This window comes from Castor canadensis, chromosome 4 (assembly GCF_047511655.1).
Source record: "Castor canadensis chromosome 4, mCasCan1.hap1v2, whole genome shotgun sequence".
In the NCBI taxonomy this organism is placed as follows: domain Eukaryota; kingdom Metazoa; phylum Chordata; class Mammalia; order Rodentia; family Castoridae; genus Castor; species Castor canadensis.
Genome location: NC_133389.1, coordinates 96110645 through 96133947, shown reverse-complemented (window position 1 = coordinate 96133947; position 23303 = coordinate 96110645). Strand labels below are relative to the sequence as shown.

General features: G+C 34.4%; 1 protein-coding gene across 5 annotated transcripts in view; it reads left to right on the top strand.

The window, feature by feature from the left end:
• The window catches only part of Lrp1b (LDL receptor related protein 1B), a 1877349-nt gene that overhangs the window by 1803773 nt on the left and 50273 nt on the right, over window positions 1-23303 (top strand). For all 5 annotated transcript variants that reach the window (XM_074070662.1, XM_074070660.1, XM_074070663.1 and 2 more), the window contains one exon: window positions 11331-11492. In XM_074070662.1, coding sequence (XP_073926763.1) covers window positions 11331-11492 — 162 coding nt within the window. The remainder of the gene's footprint in view (window positions 1-11330; window positions 11493-23303) is intronic.

The following is a 23303-nucleotide window of genomic DNA, read 5'->3' as shown; positions in this document are numbered from 1 at the left end:
CATTTAACTGTGAATGATAACATTCATTCTTCTTCATGTCTGCATAAAATTCCATTGTGTATAAATACCACATTTTCTTGATCCATTCTTCAGTAGTGGGGCATCTTGGCTGTTTCCATAAGTTGGCTATTGTGAATAGTGCTGCAATAAACATGGGTGTGCAGGTGCTTCTGGAGTAACCTGTGTCACATTCTTTTGGGTATATCCCCAAGAGTGATATTGCTGGATCATATGGTAGATCTATGTTTAGATTTTTAAGAAGTCTCCAAATTTTTTTCCAGAGTGGTTTTACTAGTTTGCATTCCCACCAGCATTGTAAGAGGGTTCTTTTAGCCCTGCGTCTTTGCTAACACCGTTGTTAGTGGTGTTGCTAATGATGGCTACTCTAGTGGGGTGAGGTGGAATCTTAGTGTGGTTTTAATTTGCATTTCCCTTATTGCTAGGGATGGTGAGCATTTTTTCATGTGTTTTTTGGCCATTTGAATTTCTTCTTTTGAGAAAGTTCAGTTTAGTTCACTTGCCCATTTCTTTATTGGTTCATTAATTTGCGGAGAATTTAGTTTTTTGAGTTCCCTATATATTCTGGTTATCAGTCCTTTGTCTGATGTATAGCTGGCAAATATTTTCTCCCACTCTGTGGTGTTCTTCTCAGTTTAGAGACCATTTCTTTTGATAAACAGAAGCTTTTTAGTTTTATGAGGTCCCATTTATCTATGCTATCTCTTAGTTGCTGAGCTGCTGGGGTTCCATTGAGAAAGATCTTGCCTATACCTATTAGTTCCAAAGTATTTCCTACTCTTTCCTGTACCAACTTTAGAGTTTGGGGTCTGATATTAAGATCCTTGATCCATTTTGATTTAATATTGGTATAGGGTGATAAACATGGATCTAGTTCTAGTTTTTTGCAGACTGCTAACCAGTTTTCCCAGCAGTTTTTGTTGAAGAGGCTGTCTTTTCTCCATCGTATATTTTTAGCCCCTTTGTCAAAAATAAGTTGGCTATAGTTGTGTGGCTTTATATCTGGGTCCTCTATTCTGTTCCACTGTCTTCATGTCTGTTTTTGTGCCAGTACCAATTGTTTTCATACATTCTTTTTCTGTTTGCTCATTGTTAGTGTATAGAAATGCTAATGATTTTTCTATGTTGATTTTATATCCTGCTACCTTGCTATAGCTATTGATGATGTCTAGAAGCTTCTGAGTAGAGTTTTTTGGGTCTTTAAGGTATAGGATCATATCATCTGCAAATAGGGGTATTTTGACAGATTCTTTACCTATTTGTATTCCTTTTATTCCTTCTTCTTGCCTAATTGCTCTGGCTAGGAATTCCAGTACTATGTTGAATAAGAGTGGAGATAGTGGGCATCCTTGTCTGGTTCCTGATTTTAGAGGGAATCAAATACCTAGGTATAAACTTAACAAAGGATGTGAAAGACCTCTACAAGGAAAACTATAAACTTCTGAAGAAAGAGATTGAGGAAGACTATAGAAAGTGCTCATGTGTTGGTAGAATAAACATAGTAAAATGTCTATACTCTCAAAAGTAATGCTTAAAGCAATTCCCATCAAAATCCCAACAACATTCATCAAAGAGATTGAAAAATGTACCATTAATTTTATATGGAAACATAAGAGGCCATGTATAGCCAAGGCAATACTCAGTCAAAAGAACAATGCTGTAGGTATTGTCCCTGTAGTGTGTGTAAGTAAGTATTTTCTAGCTTGTAATAATAACAATGGTGATATCTAGAATGGAAGGGTGAGAGGAGAGGGAAAGCAAAGAAGGTAAAGAAAAGGGGAAAAACAAACATACAAACAAGTGAAAAAAGAAAACAAACAAACAAACAAAAACCAGTGTCAAAGAAATAAACAGAGAGAGATAGTGTACTAATCAACAGTAAGCAAAACAGGCATTAGAGAGACAGGGAGAGGATTAAAAAAACTCCCCAAGTTCAAATGCAATAAAGTTTCAGTCTTAATAATTTTGGTGTTAGTCCCTCAGCCTCCAATTCTGGAGATGGTGTCTCAGAAGTAGTTCTGCCATTGTCTCATCAAAAGGGAAAAAAACCAAAAAAACAAAATAAACAAAAAAACACAACAAAATATCCAAAGTTCAAATGCAGTACAGTTTCAGTAAATCTTTCAGCATGAGGTTGTAATTCAGTTGTTGTCTCATCAAACGAAGAGAAAAGGAAAAAAGAAAAAAAAAAGGGTCTGGAGACAGTTCTGTGAATGGCTATCTGAGGCTGTGGCTCACCTGCTCACTGTCAGTCAGCTGTTGCTGGAGGCTTTATTTATGCAGATCTCAGGAGTGAGCTTAACACTCACCTAGTCCAGCAGGCTTTGTTTACTTAGAGTTTTCCTGGGCACAATGCCACTGTTACAAGCTTTCCCCTCTCCAAGCACACTGGGGGAGGTGGCGCTACACCCGCCTTCTCCCGCCGGTTTGTTTATTTACAGTTCACGTGGGAAGTGTCCCTTCCTCCCTCTCTAGTGGAGTCACCACTTTTACAAGCTTTCCCACTCCAAGGTTGCTGGGCGGGTGCGCCACTCCTGCCTTCTCTGGCCAGCTTGTTCTGTGAGGGATTGCCCCTCCCCTCCTTTGGCACTCAGGGTGCCCCACCCTCTTTGCTACGTGTCTTTTTTTGTTGTTGTTGTTTAATATTAAGTTTGTTTTCTTTCTCTTTTTTCCCTGAGTGGGGATCAGTCTTTCAGGGGGCTATGCTGATCTGGCCCAGGGTTATCTATGGGAGTACTGCATGCTGCTTAGCTCACCTGGTTGTCTGCTTCTCTTGAGCCAGTAGGAGTTGGCATCTGGAGGTGTGGGAGCCCTCCTGGTTTCTCCATTTAATATGGAGTGGGGATGCTATGTGTGGGCTGGTGGTGTGGAGGTGTTGGAGGAGTCAGAGTTCTGCCTCTTTTCATTGGTTTTTTCTGGAAGGTGTTTCTCCAGCATCCTTCCAAGATTTTACTTTAGGGAGCATGCTTTCTGCTTCCTCTCTCTAGTTGCCACGTTCAGCACGTTTTCCTCCACATTGTACTTTAAAAATAAAGAGGACAATGTAAAATGCTGCTATATAGCCTGCAACTAAGAGTGAAAAAACTGGCTATGTGAAATATCTTCATTAGGAATAAATCCTTCTCTACATTTCTGCATCTTCCAAATAATAATAATAATAATAACAATACTAATGAATTTAAGTAAGGGGTTTGACATGGTGGCACCTGCTTGTATTCCCAGTTACACAAGAGGTGGAGGTAAGAGGCTGGCTCCAGGAAAAAGCAAGACCCTATCTGAAAAATAAACTAAAGCAAAAAAATGATTGGGGCATTGCTCAGGTAGTAAATAGTGGAGTGCTTGCCTAATAAATGCCAGATCTGCAGTATGAAAGTAACAGAAGAGAGAGAAGAGAGAAAGGCAGAGAAGGAGAAGGAGGGATGGAAAGAAGGAGGGAGGGAGGGAGACAAGGAGGGGGGAAAGAGTAAGGAAGGAGAGAAATGAAAGAAAGAAAAAGAGAAAGGAAGAAAGAAAGAAAGAGAAACAAAGAAAGAAACAGAAAAAGAAAATTGAAATAGCCATAATTATTACTGTCAGGATCATGATAATACATAGTGATTGCTTAACTTAGTGCCAGATCTGTCCTGAGTCCTCACAACAAAACTGAAAGAATGATAATAAGATAATCCCTAATTCTACTATTGGCTTCCTGCATCAGTTACTGGTTCATTTCGACAGTGTGGAAGGAGCAATGCTAAATTACTCAGTCTTGTGTGTCTCTAGGCTAATGTCATAAAGCTTGAGTTAGCTTACTTCTATTCATAGAAAAGGCAAAAATGCTTTTGTCTCATTTCTACAATGCAGGCTGAAAATGAACTTTCTAAAAGTATAAATAGATTGTGATCTATAATTTGAAACATGTCAGAATATATTAAGGTGTACCTTTAAGGAAACTAAGATAAAGCCCACAATTCTTCCTTTTCTTTGTCAGGCTGTACTGAATCGTTCTCTGAAATTTCTAATACTTAAGACAACTTGACAGCTATAGTCAACATACCAAAATTATTTATAAATGGGCATTCACTTTTAGTGCAAGAAAACATTATATTAAGTGGAAAAGTAAAATGTCAAATATTCTTATCAAAAAGACTAGTGATTTCTAAAATACCTGGACATTTTTTCACTTAAATCTCAGTAATCTGTCTGAAGTCAAAATATGTTTCATAAATGAAAGCAGTCTTGGGGACAAGAAATCAGGAGACTGGCTTTCTGATTGTGATTTTGTAACTAATTAAATGATGCTGTGGGGCATTGTCACTCAGTTTATTATTTCTATTCTGTGTAAAGGGGCAAGAAGGTGGCTGTTGTCCAAGTAGTAAGGATGTTGTAAGAAATATGTCACATTTACATAGTATTTTCATAGAAAAATATTAAAAGCAAATATTTGTAAGCATATTTTGAAGTTTAAGTTTACCTAGGCACTACTAATTCTAATACTCAACATGTTTATCAGACTAATTGAATTAAATAATAACTATATACAGATGAAATTAGTGAGGTATAAAACATGATAAGCAGGGACAAAAAATTAAGACCATGAGACTGACTCAAACTAGTACCAAGTTAAATAGGGTAAAAAGTATGGTCACAAAGAGAAATAAGTATGAATTCAAAAACTTGCTAAAAAGACCAGACTGAGATAAAGGTAGCAAACAAACAAAACTGTCATGTTTTTCTTTATATCTTTTCTTTTCTGCAAAATCAGAGAACAAGGGAGCAGAACAGGTCCTGCGGGGGTGGGTGGGTGTTGACACCAGAAGGAGGAGGCAGGTAGCGGGAAAGGAGGTAGGAGACTGAATGCTATGCAAAAAACTGAGTTACACATGCATGTAATTGCAATAATGATAACTGTTGTGAATCCTGAGAGGAGGGGATAAAGGGAAGTGTTAGAAGGAGTGAATTCATGTATGATATAGTTGATATATTGTAAGAAACTTTATTAATGTACCCCCACCCAGCATAACAATAGTGGGGGAAAAAAAAGAGCAGATTGATACTATTCAGTAGCATGCATCCACCTCATAGAAAAGCACTCAATACCTCAGAGGAAGTTGAGATAGAATTACTTTTGCTAGCATCCTTTTGTAGCAATCAACCACACATTTTCAAGCACTGTGTATTCACAGAAAAAAACATAATTCATTTTTCCAATGTTGAGCAGAGAGGTTATTTTGCCTACATTAAGTCATTTAATATTGATTTAATCATGCAGTTGAGCAGCATTTGTCTAATAAACATAATCAGTTTATCTAATCTATCATTTAAGAAAGGGCACTCACTAGTATTACAGTGAGTTATTAAATATTAAAATATTTACAATATTTTAATGAAAATATATTGCTATTGAGGAAATGAGATTGATATTGACTGATAAGTTACCTAAGTAAGAGCTACTAGAAAATTTTACTCTAACATTATTATTTTATTGAACACAATATAAAACATTGAAAATTTTATAAATACACCTATTACTACATTTGTTATAGTGATTGTTTTATTTTGAATACTTGATAAATACCAGTGGCTATGGTAAATGCTTTGGATATATTATTTAATTTTAATTACTGTATGATATTTATATTGTGGAATTTTCAAATATATACTGGTGGATTAATAATAGGGCTAAAACTGAGAAACCAGATTATCCCAAAATCAGTGCTCTAACACACTTCCTATTACTTGCCCATCTCCGAGAAGTAGCTGACTAGGACCATTTAACTAAAGGTGACACATTGTTGATAGGTCATTTATCTAGAGATAATTTATACAATTCAATGCCCATCTTACAGGGACTAATGATAGTCATAATAATATTCATGTAGTTACTTATGTATATGATAGAAAAATCCTATTGCCATTGTATATTTAAAATGCATTGTTTTGAGTTAATATATATGGATTGCCTATTCTTTTGGGGCATATTATGTCAAAAAGAATAAATATTGGGAAAATGACCATTAGGATTCTATACAGAGCTTTTTAGCAAAGATACATACCAAGTCTAGTTTAGATAATGTTTTTACTGATAATTTGTCTAAAAATAACATCAATTCTACTGCTGCTAAAGAACTATCAATTGTCGACATTTGCTGCATGGCAGGCATTGTGACATGTTTGGCACTGCTTGCTACAGTTTATAGAATATAATGCGGAAAAGAAATTAACATTTTCTAATGCCACACAATTTAAATATCAAATAACATTTATTCCAGAATTATAATAATTTGATACCCAAAACAAATTATTTAGCTATCATACCAAATTACTTACATCCTTTAAATCTTAGCCATGAAATATTTTGTAATCAGTCATTTTTACTTAGACTATGATTTTGCTATGGAAGGAGCTTGGAATATAAGTGAAATTTAAAGAATCTTATGAGATTCCAGAAAATTTTCACTTTTCTTCTAAGCAATACAATGTTTAATTTTGCCAATGTATATTTCTCAAAAATATTTATTATTTATTAAGATGTTTAGAGATCTTAGCTATTTAATGTTAGCTATTATTAGTTATCAAGTTAGATTATAAGGGTTTAATATTAATTTACTTTTAGTATGAATATTTGCCAGGACACTTTATCCTGCACCTAGTTTGTATTCACCCATAAGCAGAAATACTATAATTAAAATTAAGCTCTATTTACTATATTATGTATTGGGATGATCATCCAGAGAAAAATAGCTAATAGGACACACACACACACACACACACACACACACGTATATATACACAGATATATGAGGAGACTTATTATGGGAGTTGGCATAATGTTATGGGACCTAAGAAGCCTCTTTATATACTGTGTGCATCCTGGAGAATCAGGAAATCCAGGGTAATTCAGTAAAAAATCCAATTCTCTGAGAAGTAAGGAATCCAATGTTAGAACTCACAGTCCAAGACCAATGGCCTAAGCAAAGGCTCAGTAGAGGAAGGAATTCCATTGCTTTCTTGGAGCCTGTAGGCCCAAGAACCAGAATCTCCAATGTCCAGAAGCAGAAGATGATCATCCCAGATCAATACAGATAGTTTGAAATTCCTCCCATTTTTGTTCAATTTGGGCCCTCAATAGATTGACTGATGCCCACCAATATTAGAAAGGGTGGATATTCTTTACTCAGTCTACTGATTCCAGTGCTAATCTCTTCAAGACACACCCTCAGAGACAGACACAGAAATGATGGTTCACCAGCCATAGGGGTATTCCCTAACCAAATTAAGCACATACATAAAGCTAACCATCAAAGTACATCTCTGGCAAGACACTTTGCTAACTAACATACAGGGTGAAATTTGAATATGGAGTACATATGGCACTGGGAAAAGCTATAGTCTAGTGAAAATATGCATGGCACTGGGAGCAAGGATTATGAAAAATAATCTGGAGAGTAGGTTATGAACCACTGAGCTGCCAGAAATATTCACATGTGAAAACACACAATGGAATGAAAATGAATGTCTAAAGTTTAGAAGAAAGAGCAGAGAGCCAGAAAACTGCAACAGAACCATTGAGATAGATAATTATTAGAGCAATAAAATTGGATAATATCACCAGAAAGATGTTTGGGAAAACATTTTTTGAAAGATAGAAAAAGAAAATATGAACATATTTTCCAATTGTAAGAAAGCAGTCAGAGAAAAGATAGGGAAATCAATGATGCTAGTGTCTTAGAGGTCAAGTGAAGATATAACTTGTAATTGTAGCAAATTCTAAAATTCTGGAGAAAAATTGAAGAAGACAGTGATTGAGAAGAAAGCAATGGATTTAGCAATAAAGAAATCAGAGGTATGCTTTTATATATCAAGAATATAAATACACAGTAAATGCAATACCATATTTCTTAAAACTTTACTTAACACTAGATGATCAGTTTATATACACATATATATATATAACTAACATCAATTTATATAAGCAATATGCCGATATTGTGAGGTCTGGCCTCTTTTCTGTGAGCAGAAGGAGAAGTACTGTATTAGACACCTTATTTTGTAAATTAAAAAAATAAAATCTATAACTCCAGTGAAGGATTGGAGTGTGACATTATGATTGAATATTTTTCTTTCCCTTGTATTATAGAATGGGAAGCCACGAGTGTAAATACTTTTTGAAGGAGCTCAAAAATGTACCAAACATTTCATTTCTACAAGCAGATGGATTGGCAGATAATAAGTTTACTTTTTTATTTTCCTATCTGTTGCAGTTTTTGTATTCTTTCTTTTTAAAAGGTGGTATTAAACATGCTTAGAAATTAAAGAAGGCAAGAGAACTCATCCTTTAAAGTCTGAGAATGTCAAGTTTCAGGGTAAAGTTGATGGAAAATTATAGGTTTGCCCTACCACTACCATAAAAATCAATTCAATTTTGATTTCAATCTTAAATATTAAAGAGATAAAAGTAAATAATTTAACACAGATTCAGAACATTTGTGTAAACTATTACAATGCTTTTGTAAATACAATCACAGAATAAGTCATCACTATTTGTTGAATGTGAATTAACAAGAATAATAATTATCTGAGATAAAATGTAATTGAGAGTTTTCAATGTGCATGATTCAGCTAAAACAAGTTTTGCATTTATTCTTCGTAATTGCACACAATTCTGTGAGGTAGGAGCTATCATTACCTCTTGTTTAATACATAAAGAAAAAAGCAGAGAGGTGGTATTTTTGCCTGCTTCCATAAGTAATTGACAGAGATAGACTAGGAATCCAGACACTCTGAAAACCTACACTCTTGAAGTTGGCACTAAAGATACTATACTGATTTAGGGTCTGAAAACAGTTCCTACCCCTCCTTCCTCATGTCAAGTGACACTTTTTTAGATTGTGCGTTCCTTTGCAGGCCTTCAACTCCCCTGCTCCTTGGATGCATCCCTGCTAGAAATCTATACCTTAATCTTCCCAACACTGCTGTTTCCTTTTCAAATTTAAAAATCAAATTCTGATGCCTCAAAAATCTTTACAAATGAATCTGATGCAACTTGTTAGGGTACACTCGGAGAGATTCTTGGAAATATTGTTGAAGACTTTCATATAATTCTGAAACAGATTGGTTTATTTCTCATCAGCAAGCAAAAGATCTGCTGTATGACCACAGAGTTTCAGTTAGATAATCTCCCTCTGAATGTGAAGATTCCTACTCGTCATAAGAAATATTTTCTTCAAAGGAAGAAAAAGAAGAGCTTTTGAAAATAACTCGGCTGGAATCTAAATGATATGAGGATTATTCTGGCTGGGGGACAACCTGGTCACTCTGCCCTTGTTTTAAAACAGGATTAGAGGAGATGAAAGCATAGTGTCATTCCTCTGAGCGACTGATGTAGAGGAATTTTTAAGTACCTCCGCAGATTGTGTTTCTTTCATTTTACTTTTTTCACTCCTAATTACAGAAACTAGAAAGTAATACAGAAAGTCATGAATCTACAGCATTTGCATCCTATTTTCTTATCCTACTTCCTGGTATGGTTGTTGTGGTACACTTTTATATCATAGATACTACGTACAATGTTTCACATGGCTCAGTTGAGTTTGTATTACTTTTCTCATGCTCTGTTTCTCTATAAGTCATTTCTGGGCTCTTTTTGAAGAAATGGAATTAATTCTTTTTTTTGCACTTTTGTTTTTCACGGTAACCATTTTCCACAATCACCAACCTCTTTATCCAATATTAGTATTTGTTATCTTGTTTGTGTTTTTACCTTTCATCCGTTAGTGAGCTAGGAAGACACTTTGTTTTTTAATGTTTTTTGTAGGCAGCAACTGGAAAATTTGTTATTACTGTAAGGAAAATATCTAGGTAAAATTCAGTAAATAAATTTTGGCAACAGAAATAATGATCATACACAACTGTTTTTTTTTATTCATATGTCACAACTGTTAACATACATAACATTTACCTTGGTTTTTCACTATTAATACATATTTATCTGCCACCAAACTGGTAACATTTATAATGGTAAGTTTTAAAGCGATACTACTTATCATAATATATGCATTACATGGTTTATTTAGAGCAACAGCTTGCAGTACTTTTGACTATGTAGGATCTTTTCAAAGTAACATTACTTAATAAATTTTAAAGCTTCACTTTATTCCTTCTCTAGGAAAGGAAAGTAGGTTTTACTTGAAAGTATTTAAGTTACTTAAGAATACTTTTCAAAAAATGTAGACTTACCTTTCAATGTAGATTCTGTGGCAATAGAGATAGTTTTTATCATTGTTTACACTTCAGGTGTTAGCCTTACGCTCATGCTTTGCTCACTGTATTCTAATTTTGCTGTCAGGTAAAAAAAAAAAAAGAAAGGTGAAGTGGCAAGAATGTTCTCTAACATGCTTGACTATCTCACTAGTCAATTGAGTGACATTGTCTGAATTCTAGTTAATTGAGACTTGCGACTGAATTTTTTTATTATCTTCCATTGCTTTGCCTTTCCTCTCCTCCAGAGCTTTCTACTCAGTCCTTATCAGGCTAGGCAGTAAGAAAGACTGTCTCCTAATATAAAGTTAACTGTGTTATGTTCAAAACACATGAAAGGAGTTCACTTTCCCTCTGGTGATAATTCCTACAGAACAAATAAAGAAAAAAGATTAAAGATAATCTATAGAATTTTCTATAAAAAATTTGTGCTATTCACTTTACACTTCTGAATTATTTTTCAAGTAAATATCCATGATATTTATCCTGGATAATTATAAAAATTAAACAAAATGAGACTCAGTGAGTACATATATATTAAACAAAGTATGTGTTTAAGTAAAATTAAAAGGCTAAGTGTACTTTAAGCTTATTAAAGTATTTAATTGTAACATCTGTACATTAAGGGTCTGTTGAGTCCACAGTGGTTGGTAGAAGATGATTGAACACTGGGAATAAGGTTATCTATAGTTTACATTCTACTGGAAATATAATTTGTATTGCAACATCTGAGTAGAACAAAAATAATTAGAAAGACAAAATGGACACAAAAGAGAAGTACAAAGAATTATATAAGCTCATGAGGATACCACGTATACCTGTAAGTATTATTCATAACATGGTCTCTGATTATTTGACCTAATTGAATTTTGGATATCTTATAATCTGAAGCTTTCTTGAACATAGGGGGAAACTGAGACCCCAAATGATTGTCTTACTTTCTAAAGTCACAGAACAAATTGTCGTCAGACCTTTACTAGACACCTGATGTCTCAGTTGCTATCCAGTGACAGTTCTATGAACATAAACAATTTAAGTCTAACAATATACTTTTTACTTTTTCTTCCCAATAGGAAGACCCGCCTGTATCTGTGCACTAGGGTTTACTGGGCCAAACTGTGGTAAGACAGTGTGTGAGGATTTTTGTCAAAATGGAGGGACCTGCATTGTGACTGCTGGGAACCAGCCGTACTGCCACTGCCTGGCTGACTACACTGGAGACCGATGTCAGTACTGTAAGTGAAAACAACTTCCAAAAGGTGCTTTGGACCAGGAACTAGAGAAAAGGTTAGATCAAGAAGAATTAACCTAGAAGGTAACACACACGCACAGGAAATCAATGTGAGTCAATGCCCTGTATAGCTATCCTTATCTCAACTAGCAAAAACCCTTGGTCCTTCCTATTATTGTTTATACTCTCTCTTCAACAAAATTAGAGATAAGGGCAAAATAGTTTCTGCCGGGTATCGAGGGGGTGGGGAAGAGAGGGAGGGGGTGGGGTGGGTGGTTAGGGACGGGGGAGGGGGAGGGGGGAGAAATGACCCAAGCATTGTATGCACATATGAATAAAAAAGAAAGGTGCTTTGGCAGCATGGTTTGATGTTTACATTAAGTAATCTTATAACCTCTATCTATACTACTACTATTATCTTAATTTCAGAAACTACTATTTTTCAGGTTCAGTCCCTCTGTCAATTGAACTCAAATAACTATTTGCATTGTTCCTCATCCTTTCCTTAAATGTTTTATCCTTCTCCTCCAGCCAAGGTCCCGTGGCCTGTTATTATAATCATTTCCTACTATAAATGCTCAACACCCTGGTTCTTTCTTTTCCTCTATTGTATTCTCCTTGAAAACCACAGCCATGGCTGCTGCACTCAGTGCTCCATCTCTCCTGAAATGGCATTGACGGCATACATGAGTGCAGCTGAAGGTTTACACATCATCATTTCTGGTGGACTCCTCTGAACTTTCATTACTAGTCACAGATGGATATTTACGATAGCTTTTACTGTATCATAATCTATCGCGTCTGTTCTCCTTTCTTCTCAAACCTCCAACACCTTTTCTCCAATCTTACTTCCTATTGAAAAACCTACTTTTCAGTTTCATTGGTAAAGATAGAATCAACCTACATAGATCTGCTTCAAGCTCCTACCATCACATTCTTCAAGCTACTTTATCTGATGTCCATATATTTGTCTTCTTGTTTATCAGTAGGAATCCCTGGCTATGTCTAATCCTACTTTATCCACTCAAATCCTGATCCTTCAGTAGCTCATGGACATAACTACTGCAATTGTCCCCCTTTCTCCTGTTTCATAAAGATTTTCCTCCTTACCAAGGTCTTTAAAAAAAAATACTTGTTTTCATCCATGTGTATTTCTACTTACAACTTCATTTCTTGCTTTCACTTCTTCCTTCTCTCTTTTATTTAATAGTAGCATTATTTTAAAGTATTACCCTCTGCAATTCCTGTTTCTTATTTTCCTTTGACACCACCTCTGTCAAAGTTTTGTCTTTACTCTTCTTATGAAAATTAAGTTGATTGATTGTGCTTGTATCTTGTATGCTGCTGTCTCCAGTGTGGTTATTTCGTAATTCATAGTTTACATCTACTTTCAGAAAATAGTCTTTGTTTCTTAAAATATTTTCTTTTCTTGCTTTTATAGACATCATTCTCTCCTGTTTTCATTTCCATATTTTTTGTTGCTTCTTCACAGTATCATTTGCTAGTTTCTTTTTATCACCCTGGAGATAAAATTTTTTATTCCAATTTTAAACAATGAACAACTGACAACTCTGTCATCACATTTTCTTCTTCTCTATAACACCCACTCCTTAAGTTAATAATTCTTACACACTCTGTGCATTTTAGAATTAACTCTTTGGTTTGTTAAAAATAGAGTTTCCTAGAAATCCTCTACAATTATTCTGGGCCCACTTTCTTTCATTGAGTATCTGTATTATTTAAGAATTTACACTGGTTCCTTATCCCCTTCTCATGTTGACCTCTGTCGCTTTAAGTTTGCTATATTAGTTCCTCTGGAGTGGGGACATCAAACTCTTTCATGTTTTGGGTTTTCTACCTATTCCCATACGCTCTGTATGTACTCTCCCCTTGTCATGTGATCCAAGTCCAACAACATTGCTGCATTTGATCTTGATCTAAAGTCCACAGATGAGGAAGAACATATGATTTTTTGGTCTTCTGAGCCTTGTTAACCTCTCTCAGAATAATGTTCTCCAGTTCCATCCATTTACTTGAGAATAATAAGATTTCATGCTTCTTCATGGCTGAGTAAAATTCCATTGTGTATAAATACCACATTTTCTTGATCCATTGGTTAGTAGTGGGGCATCTTGGTTGTTTCCATAACTTGGCTATTGTGAATAGTGCTGCAATAAACATGGGTGTGCAGGTGCCTTTGGAGTAACCTGTGTTGCATTCCTTTGGATATATCCCCAGGAGTAAGATTAATGTATCATATAGCACATCTATGTTTAGATCAGTTAGAGATGAATCAACATGGGTTGTAACACATTTGTACATAAAAGCAATGCTAGGAATCTCTATGTATAGCTATCCTTAACTCAACTAGCAAAAACGCTTTGTCTTCCTTATTATGCTTTTATGTCTTCTCTTCAACAAAATTAGAGATAAGGGTAAGATAGGTTCTGCCTGAAAGTGAGAGTGAGGGGAGAGGGGACAGGGGGGAGAAATGAATAATAAAAATAAAATAATAATAATAATAATAAAAGAATTTATAGATGGTTCATATATGCATGCAAGGTTGGTACCCACTTCCCAGGTAGTTTCACCAAATTGTTTGGTTTTTAATATCATCCAAATTAATGATTCTGATTTTATCTGCAGCTGAACCTGTCCCCTGAATTTCAGATTTTTATACTTATTTTGCTTCTGTAACAGCTTGATTTACCTCTAAATTAACCTGATTTTTTTCACCTCAAAATTCTTATACCATGATCTTTGACTCTTTACTGACTTCTGTCTGCCTTTCATAACCTGCCATCACCTATGAAATAGGCTTAGAATCTGAACACCTGTTACTGTCTCCATCTTCAACGTCTTCATCAAGCTACCAGGACCTCTTGTATACATTGTCATTAATAAAGCTCCATGCTTTCTCACTTGGCCTTTAGTATGTGTCTTAAAAAGAGCAGTTTATCTATAAAAAAATTGTTCTCCATCTTATTCACATTTATTGAAATATTTATGTTTTTATTTTTGGTGGTATTGGGGTTTGAACTCATGGCCTTATGCTTGCTAGGCAGGCACTCTAGCACTTGAGCAATTCCACCAGCCTTTACTGACATATTTATATATCTAAATCTGATAATACCTCATTTTCCTTCTTTTGTTCTATGAATTCATTTAATCCTACCAATGTATTAGATATTATTTATATTCTCATTTATAGACTCCAATACCAAGGAAATCTAAATAGCCTTCTGAATATTGCCCAGTTAGTAATCGTGAAAGCCAAGATTCAAACCCAGGCAATCCAGTTTAGACCTCACAGCCTTTTTTTGTTTATTTGTTTTTGCAGACTGGGATTTGAACTCAGGGCCGATACCTTGAGCCACTCCACCAGTCCTTTTTCGCGATGGGTTTTTTTCAAGATATGGTCTCATGAACTATTCATCCCAGTGGCCTTGAAGAGAGATCCTCCTGATCTCTGCCTCCTGAGTGGCTAGAATTACAGGTGTGAGCCACTGGTTCTTGGCTACAACCTTTACATTTTTGTCTGTAGATCATTTGGTATCACTGGTCCTTGTAGCAAATACATGGAATAGATCAGAATCAGGCTGTGTGAACACAGTTATTTCAGAATTAAGCATAATAATAAATATCTAGCCTCTGATCGTACACGTGGCCACTTTTGCTGTAGCAATAGAACAGATTTAAATTTGAATTTTTATTTCTTTTCCAAAAGTTCATTCTTCACATATGGAGTCAACCCTAAGCCTGATGCTCCTTTTCATATTACTTGTCCAATTTACCTCATAAATAAAGTGCATCAGAGGGCAGCAGTTTTATAAAAATACATTCCAGTTATACTCGTGTATCCTTTCTTACATGCTTCCTCACATCTTCATCTCACTCCTGTCAACACAACAGAGGATTGATTCCAACATAACTTGCTGCTAATTCACTAGTTTGTATTTTTCTTCTCTGCTTCATTACTATCACGACCTCTATGGACTTCCACGCAAATACACAAAAGTGCCTATCATACCACATAATGAAGATCCTGTTTCTATGCATCTTAAGTTTATAACCTCTCTTTTATTCTGGTAAGACCACACTCATCACCATTCTCCATATGGATGATGCCAATTTCCTTGGCATTGAACTATCCAGCCATTTCCCTTTTGAGATTGTTCTGTCCTCTCTCCCTTTGAATTAACCTCTCACTTCTCTGATTTCCAAGTAGATGTTTTTATATCTCTCTTAAGGGTCGAATCACTGTTACCTTGTATTTTTGTTAATTGTACATTCCTTCTTTATGGAGCCTCTTTGAATTGAACCTTCTAGTGGAAACTGTTGAAAAAACAAATGAGCAATTACACAAATAAATAAAGTGGTTTAAAGAAAATTAATGAAACTATTTAATATCAATAGCTACCATCTGGTATATATTTATGGTTAATCTAGAGCTAGTGCTTGCTTTTTCATATTCTATTTCCCAGTTGTCACATAATCATAGAACCAGTTCTTATTGTTTTGTGGTTTTTTTAGTTAAATAATCACATTCTTGATTGTCTTTGAACTAACTTAAAAATACCAAAGAACCATCATTATAGAAATTTATATTCTTTAAAAGAATAAATTGAGTTAGCTTATATTTTAATTCAAAACTTAATAGAATCACAGTTTGAGGTACCCCGATGCTTTATAAAAGGCTGCATTATAATTTTATTATCACTATTAGCAGTCAGAGCACTTTCCACCTTTTATTGCCAAGCACTTATTAAAATTAACCAATTAATCCTTAGACAGAGGTTAAATAACTTGCTCAAGGTCCTGAAGTAGTGATATTATAGTCAGAATTGGATCCCAGGAGTTGTTGATCAAGATGTCAACAAACATTCCTGCAATATGGAGATGCTGTTCTTTGGCAGCATAATAATTTTGTGGACAGTATATCATTAAAATGATAAATCCAACAGCTGACAAAAGCATAATAAATTTAGAATCTATTAGATGTGAGTTGGTAAGGTTCAATGGACCTGGTGTTCTGTCAAAATTGTATCTAGCATATACAAAATCTTTTCTTTATAAATGAAGGAATGACAGAATAGTTCATTACAGTGACTAATTAAAGGTCCATTAGTAGGAGGTAAAACATCAGTTCTGAGTTGTGCTGAGAAAAAACACTTCATGACTCTAATAGCAATATAAAATCCTGAGGTCTGAAATGCAAATTAATTTTAACAGCAGCAGCCCAGGGAGAAGAGACAGAGATAAATAATGCCCAAAACAGAATTAAGTATTCTTTAAGTCAGTTGTTCAGGAACAGATACAGTTGTATTTCACGCTATTCTGAAGCAACAATTTCTAATATAAATCTAAAACGAAATTAATGAGCATGTTATTTTGCATTTAAATCTGGGTGTTAAATGTGAGGTCAACAATATCTAACATTATTTGTTCTTAAATGGTAATAACATTAGTGCAAAAGAGCCCATTAGGACCAACTCAATCTGTGTCTAAGATCCAGGTTGTCAAGTTAAATCCTGCTTGTCCTCTCAGTGATGTTTTTAAGTCCTCCAGTAATCTTCTTGGGAGCCATAATAATGTCAATTATAACTCAACTTATTAGAAGCCACCTGTATGGCTTACTCCCAAAGGTTGCAATAAATAAAGATATTAAGCTGTATCTCTAGTTTATAGAGTTAGGAATACCTGACCATAACCCAAAGATATATTGTAATTGGTATCAGAACCATAGTCAGTGAAGTATCTTAAAAAACACTTAAGCACTGTAGTATACCACTTGCCCAGCAAGTGCAATGCCCTTAGTTCAAGCCCTAGTATGACCAAAGCAAAAACAGTTATGCATTGTAAATATGTGACTATTATATTTGATGACATAATGGCATGATTTTTATTTTTGCTTATTTATGTTTTTAAACAGCACTGGTAATTGAAACCATGGCCTTACACTTTCTTGGCAGGCACTCTCCTACTTGAATCAGGACTCCAGTCGTTTTTGCTTTGGTTATTTTTAAGATAGGGTCACTCATTTATGCTGAGGCATAATTATACTTCTGGCTAAGCCTGAGGTGACAGATGTGTGCCACCACACCCAGCTTTTTTATTAGTTGAGATGGTTTCTGCTTCATAAAAAAGATGAACTAATATGCAGGCTCAGTTAGAAGAGACCAAAGAGTAACAAGGAAGGAAGCTAGGTGCAGTGGCTTATGTCTGTTATCTCAGCTACTGGGGAGGTGGAAATAAGAAGGATCATGGTTCTAGGCCGACCCTGGCCAACCCTGAGATGGAAACCCCAGCACAACAAAAAAGCTGGGTCTTATTGCATTGTCTATTATCCCAGCTGTGCTATGTAGAAGGCATAAGTAGGAGGATCTTAGTTTAGGCTGGCCTGAGGGAAAAAGCCGAGACCCCACATGAAAAATAAATCAAAATGGTAGGGGGTATGGCTCAAGAAATAAAGTACCTGCCTTATAAACACAAGGCCTTGATTTCAAACCCAGCACTGCAAAACAAAAAATGGTTTGCAACTGTGATTTTAAAGATCAAATTGAACTGATTCTAGAACCTTAAGAATTCTTACAGGTGTGGTTTGGAGGCATGGCTCCACAACTAGACTAGTACCTGCCTAGCATAGATGACTCTCTGAGTTCAAACCCCAGTAGCATCAAAAAGAAAATCTTGATATGTAAAGTGAAAACTATCAAAAATAACTTACTGTTTTCTCAGTGCTCACATATTTAAGATTCCTAATAGTAATTCACAGATAAAATAACAAAGTATTTTGGAGTTCTGCCTACCTCGTGTCCTCAAATTTTACTTTTCCTCTTTGTGAGAAGGTGAAGACTACCTTCCTTCAGGTTCTGTCATCTTTCACATGGTGTGCTTCAGCAGGTTTCTTCTGGAAACCTTGAAAAACAATTTATTGCCTCCAAAATATACCCCTTCTAATTGTTTGTCCCTCTTTTTCTTAATACAGGAGAACCTCAATGTCTGCTAAGCCTCTCAAATCCAAAGCTCTCAACACTTCTCTTTGGCCAGTTTTCATCTGTATTCCTACCATTCATGTTCTTACCTATCTACACTAGATTGTAAAACAGGCTGCCATGTTTTGCATAATTCCTCTGTCTTGCAAGTATAGCAAAGCCTGCAATTTAGGTGTTTGTATGTAAACAGCAGTGTAAACAAAGTAGAAGAATCCTATTTCTAGCCTGCCTAGCTTATTATTTTCTGTACTCTCTCAAGATCCCACTCAAAAGGCAGGGCCAGGGTTCTGAGAAACTTTTCCTTACCACCTTCTGAATGTTCATGGTCCTAGAAACTGGTTGCTAATGTTTTCAGTTTGAAAAAAAATCATGTAAAAATAGAATTAGGTTTGAATTAATGGATATGAAAGAAAATATTTATTTTTTTCAGGTGATCATGATAGTGATAGAGAATGGTGAGCTAATGTTAAGATAGTAATTACTATGTAAATCCTTTTACTCTAGATTATTTTGAAGAAATTGTCAGTGTCATAAAAATATTCTCAAAGACAAGTATAGCATAATAGCAAAACTAGAATTACTGGAAACAGATTTTTGAACTAAAGTTCCTGAATTCAAAGGATGTAAAATAATAAGAGGATTACATTTTGTATAGATGTGTTCATACAGAAAAGGAATTTATTAGAAACTAAGGTAGATCTTTTCAAGCAGATAGTCAGTTATATGTAATTTAAACTATATTCTTTGGTTATTCAACTGATACATAATAAATGCTTATAGATACCATTCCCTGTTTTAGACATTAGGGTTGTATCAATACAAGACACTTTCCTCAATAATTTTTAGTAAATAGGAAACCAAAAGAAATATCACTTTAGATTCAAAACAAGACAAAGCTACAACTTAGTATTTTACCATCACAAATGGGCAATCAAAAATTAGAAATGCATTTTACTTCAAATTATTTAAGAAGTTACCTATATTTCTTACACAATAAATTTTCAAATTTCAACAGAATGTTTATAAAGTTAAATATTAATGAAGTTTTATTTCTATATCATGTATTTATATTTGGAGTTTTAGTAATTATAGTCAATAATTTCAGTTAATATTACAGAGCAAACTCCTTAAGAATACTTAATCACTCCTTGCTGGTATCACAATAGCCACTTTCTTTTTTTTCCTTGTGAGCTGCACTGGATTTTTGAAACAACTGTAATCTCACAGTATTGTCTAAACAGTGTGTCACCCCTTAGTCATGCTAAAATGCTTCAGTCTTCTATTTTCTTTCCACATTAACTGAGGACAAGCATTAGTCCTTCCGTCACCAAATTAAAGAAGAGTGTAAAGAAGACAGAATCATACAAAGACAATGAAACTAACCATGCACTCTTGGAATGCTTTTTGCGACTAGAAGCACTGACTGATTCTGCTGTACTTGGTATTACATAAACTTCTTGGATTCACCAATAATTTCACAAAAAGCAGATCTGCATATTTGAAAAGAATGTGGTACTTCAATCACGTGCTTGTGATAGCTGCACCGATAAACAAAAACATTGACCTGAGCTTGCCTCATACCAAGTTAATTGTTTCTAGTACCTTCCTCCGCTAAAGCCTTTCTCAGAACCTCAAATGTCCATTTAGCAGAAATCTTTAAACACAGTGCTTTATATTTGATTGGAAATGTCTACTCTTATGCTTTTTTAAAACAGCCATGGGTCAGAAATCTTTAAATGTTTTAAAGAGAAGAAATAAAATAAGATCCATATATTTCATTTTTAACTCTTAAAGATTTTATGACTTCAAACTAGTATTAGTAATCTTATACAAAAAATAGCACCTCTGGGTAGTTAATATCCTGTTAAAACACTTTGCATTTATTTTGATTATTAGTAAGAATGGCAAAAGAGATTATTAGTTGGTTTTCGATTGTGTTGTTTAAAATTTCAAAGTTGTGTTATACTTTCTGAGTCCTAGGGTGCAAAAGACCACATGGTTCTGTAATCTACCAAAGAGAGAATACAGCAGAAGTAGCAGATCTATGAAATTTTTTATTCAGTTTCATTCTCACAAACACAGAAAAATATTAGTACTTTAAATTAGATTTGAACAAATGTGTATATTTTAAAATCCATAAAACTTGAACACATGAAATAGCAATAAAAAGAACAAAATTAAATAAAAAGGGAATGGTGAGCTAGCCAATAACTTTTTCACAATATACATACTCAATTTATGAGAAAACAACTAGTAGCAGAAAGGTCCATGTGTCTCATGTTGCCTCATACAACCATATATATATTAAATGGGATGCTAAGAATAAAATGTTATTTGATTTAATACAGCAGTAGAAGAATAGTACAAGTGTCAAGTAGCTAAATTTGAACTGTTAGAACACTTAAACGTCATGAATAAATCCATAATGAATGCTCTAATTTTCAATTTCATGAAATAATTTGCACTTTATCTCTTAGTTTTGAGATTTTAGAAAATCTTTGGTGATGATTCAAGGCAAGTCGCATCATATGCAATTGATAGAAATGAATCAATGTAATAGCAAAGACAAAAAAAATAGTATGTATGGGAACATGGAATTACCAACACTATCTATCCATCTCTCTATCTATTTGTCTGTCTATCTATTTTTCTATCATTATCTGTTTGCAATTTGCAATCTTGAAGGAAAATTTAGAGGAAAGTACCTGCAAGTACATTAGCATTTAGGTTTGAAGTGAGCAACCTGAAGAAAAGTAAGGATGTTAAGAGACAAAGATGTAGAAAAAATGAAAGAAGGGAATAAAGACAAAAAATAACAAAGACAGAAAAAGAAGGGAATATGGAGGGAAGGAAAAGACAGGAAGGGAAGAAGGAAAGTAAGAATAAAAAGAAGAATGATGAAAGGAATTATGAGAGAGACAGAAATAGAGAGAATTAGGCACACAGAGATACATGGATATGAATAAAATGACTTCATATTCTCCCTTCTCTTAGTCTATAATATGATGATGACAACTTTTCTCATGACCCTCCCACTTGAGGTGACCTTTTCCATGCTTACTTCTTATTTCTTCATAAAACCCTTTCCAGTTTTCCAACACTGAATAATCATTTTGTGCTCTGAATTGCTTTTTTAAAAAAATACTTCCATGTATTAATTAGCTAAATCATTTTATAGATCTTCATTTTTGTCACCTAAGTTAGCTTTGAGAATTCTATCACATTTTAAGCACTCTAGGGTCATGGACACTGTTAACACAGTAGATACCATTCACACAGTATATATCTACAAGTTTGTTGGGCCTCAAGTAATGCATTGTACCTTAATACATACTCAGTAACTTAACAGAAAAGAAATAAAGTTCAATTATGGCAAATATCTTGATATGGTGACAGAAGTTTTGTCTATTGCATATTTCATTCACAGTTTTCTTTAAGCTATCAAGTATTTTTTCACTTTTTGGAGGATTTCAGTTGAACTCCTCTAATAAACCACTTTTAGCTGTCATCTGCAACAATTTGTTCACAAGTTTCTGATGGTTCTTTAGTATTTCATAAATACTTGTTAAAACAATTGATAGCTAGAGAAATTCTCAATCTAGAACAATGATTGTAAACAAAAATTAGGAAGACTTTATATAGGCTCCTCTGGTATTAGAAAAAAACATTACCATGATAGTTCTACAAGTTATTATTTGACTTTTTAAAAAATTATTGATGCCATTATTGCTCATATACATTTTATGGTAGCAGACTGTCAAAAATTTAAATGCTGTTCTTTATTAAATCTTATCTTATGTACCAATCACTAGAATAAACTTTTTAATAATTTGTGCTTCTAAGTTTTACATTTTTCTTTTACCTAGTCACTCAGAGATGACTTATTTTCTCAAAATTTATCTTATTCTTTTAAGTTTATTTTGTCTTGTCTGTAGATACACTTTAGATATACTACTGTTTCTGAGAATAAATTATAAAATGCTAATTTTCCTAGACATGCCATCCTGATGAAAATTTATTAGCTCTAATCAGAGTTTTGCACACATTTTTCCCTAGTGTATTTTTAATTGGCATACCCGGATTCAATGTTTGCCTATTTTATTAAACCAAGCTCTAAAATTAGAAGATGTATTTTGAACTATGCAATAAGTTTAATTGTTAAGATTCCTAGACTGGGTAAAACATTTGGGGAATATAAAAAAAGAATAATTCCTAATATTTCTTAATTCTGTTCTTTGATTTCCTCATTTAATCCTTCAATACAACAATGACAAAATTCTAAGCAAATTTATCCTCTTATGTCTTTGGCATGCTGAGCCATGTTAGGTGGAAAACTGACACTTGCAAAATGATGTGCATCTCTAGAGAAGGAAAGGCCATAATGGCTTTTGTTAAGATATTTAATAATCTCAACACATTAGAAGAAAGCTTGTCATATGTTTTCATCCTAAATTAGATGTAATTAAATGATAATACTCTTGGCATTTCTGACTTTGTGCTTTCTTGGTTCTTATTTTATTTTCTAATGTGTCTGGAGTGACCCAGAGTTGATTATAATATGTGGACCACCATGTCAATGGTTAATGAGAATTCAGCATAGAGACAAACATACAACAGGGTTGGAGTGGACGGTTGAATGGCACATGATATATATATATGAACCCATGGCTCTGGTGTAGGAGTACTGTCTGTCACTGAGCTCTGATATTGCTGGGCTTGCTGACATCATGTACACTTTCTTGGGTCTTCCACTTCTGCTGTGCACAAGTAGGGTGTTATTAGAATGGTCCTACAATATCCAGAAATGGAGTACTTTCAGT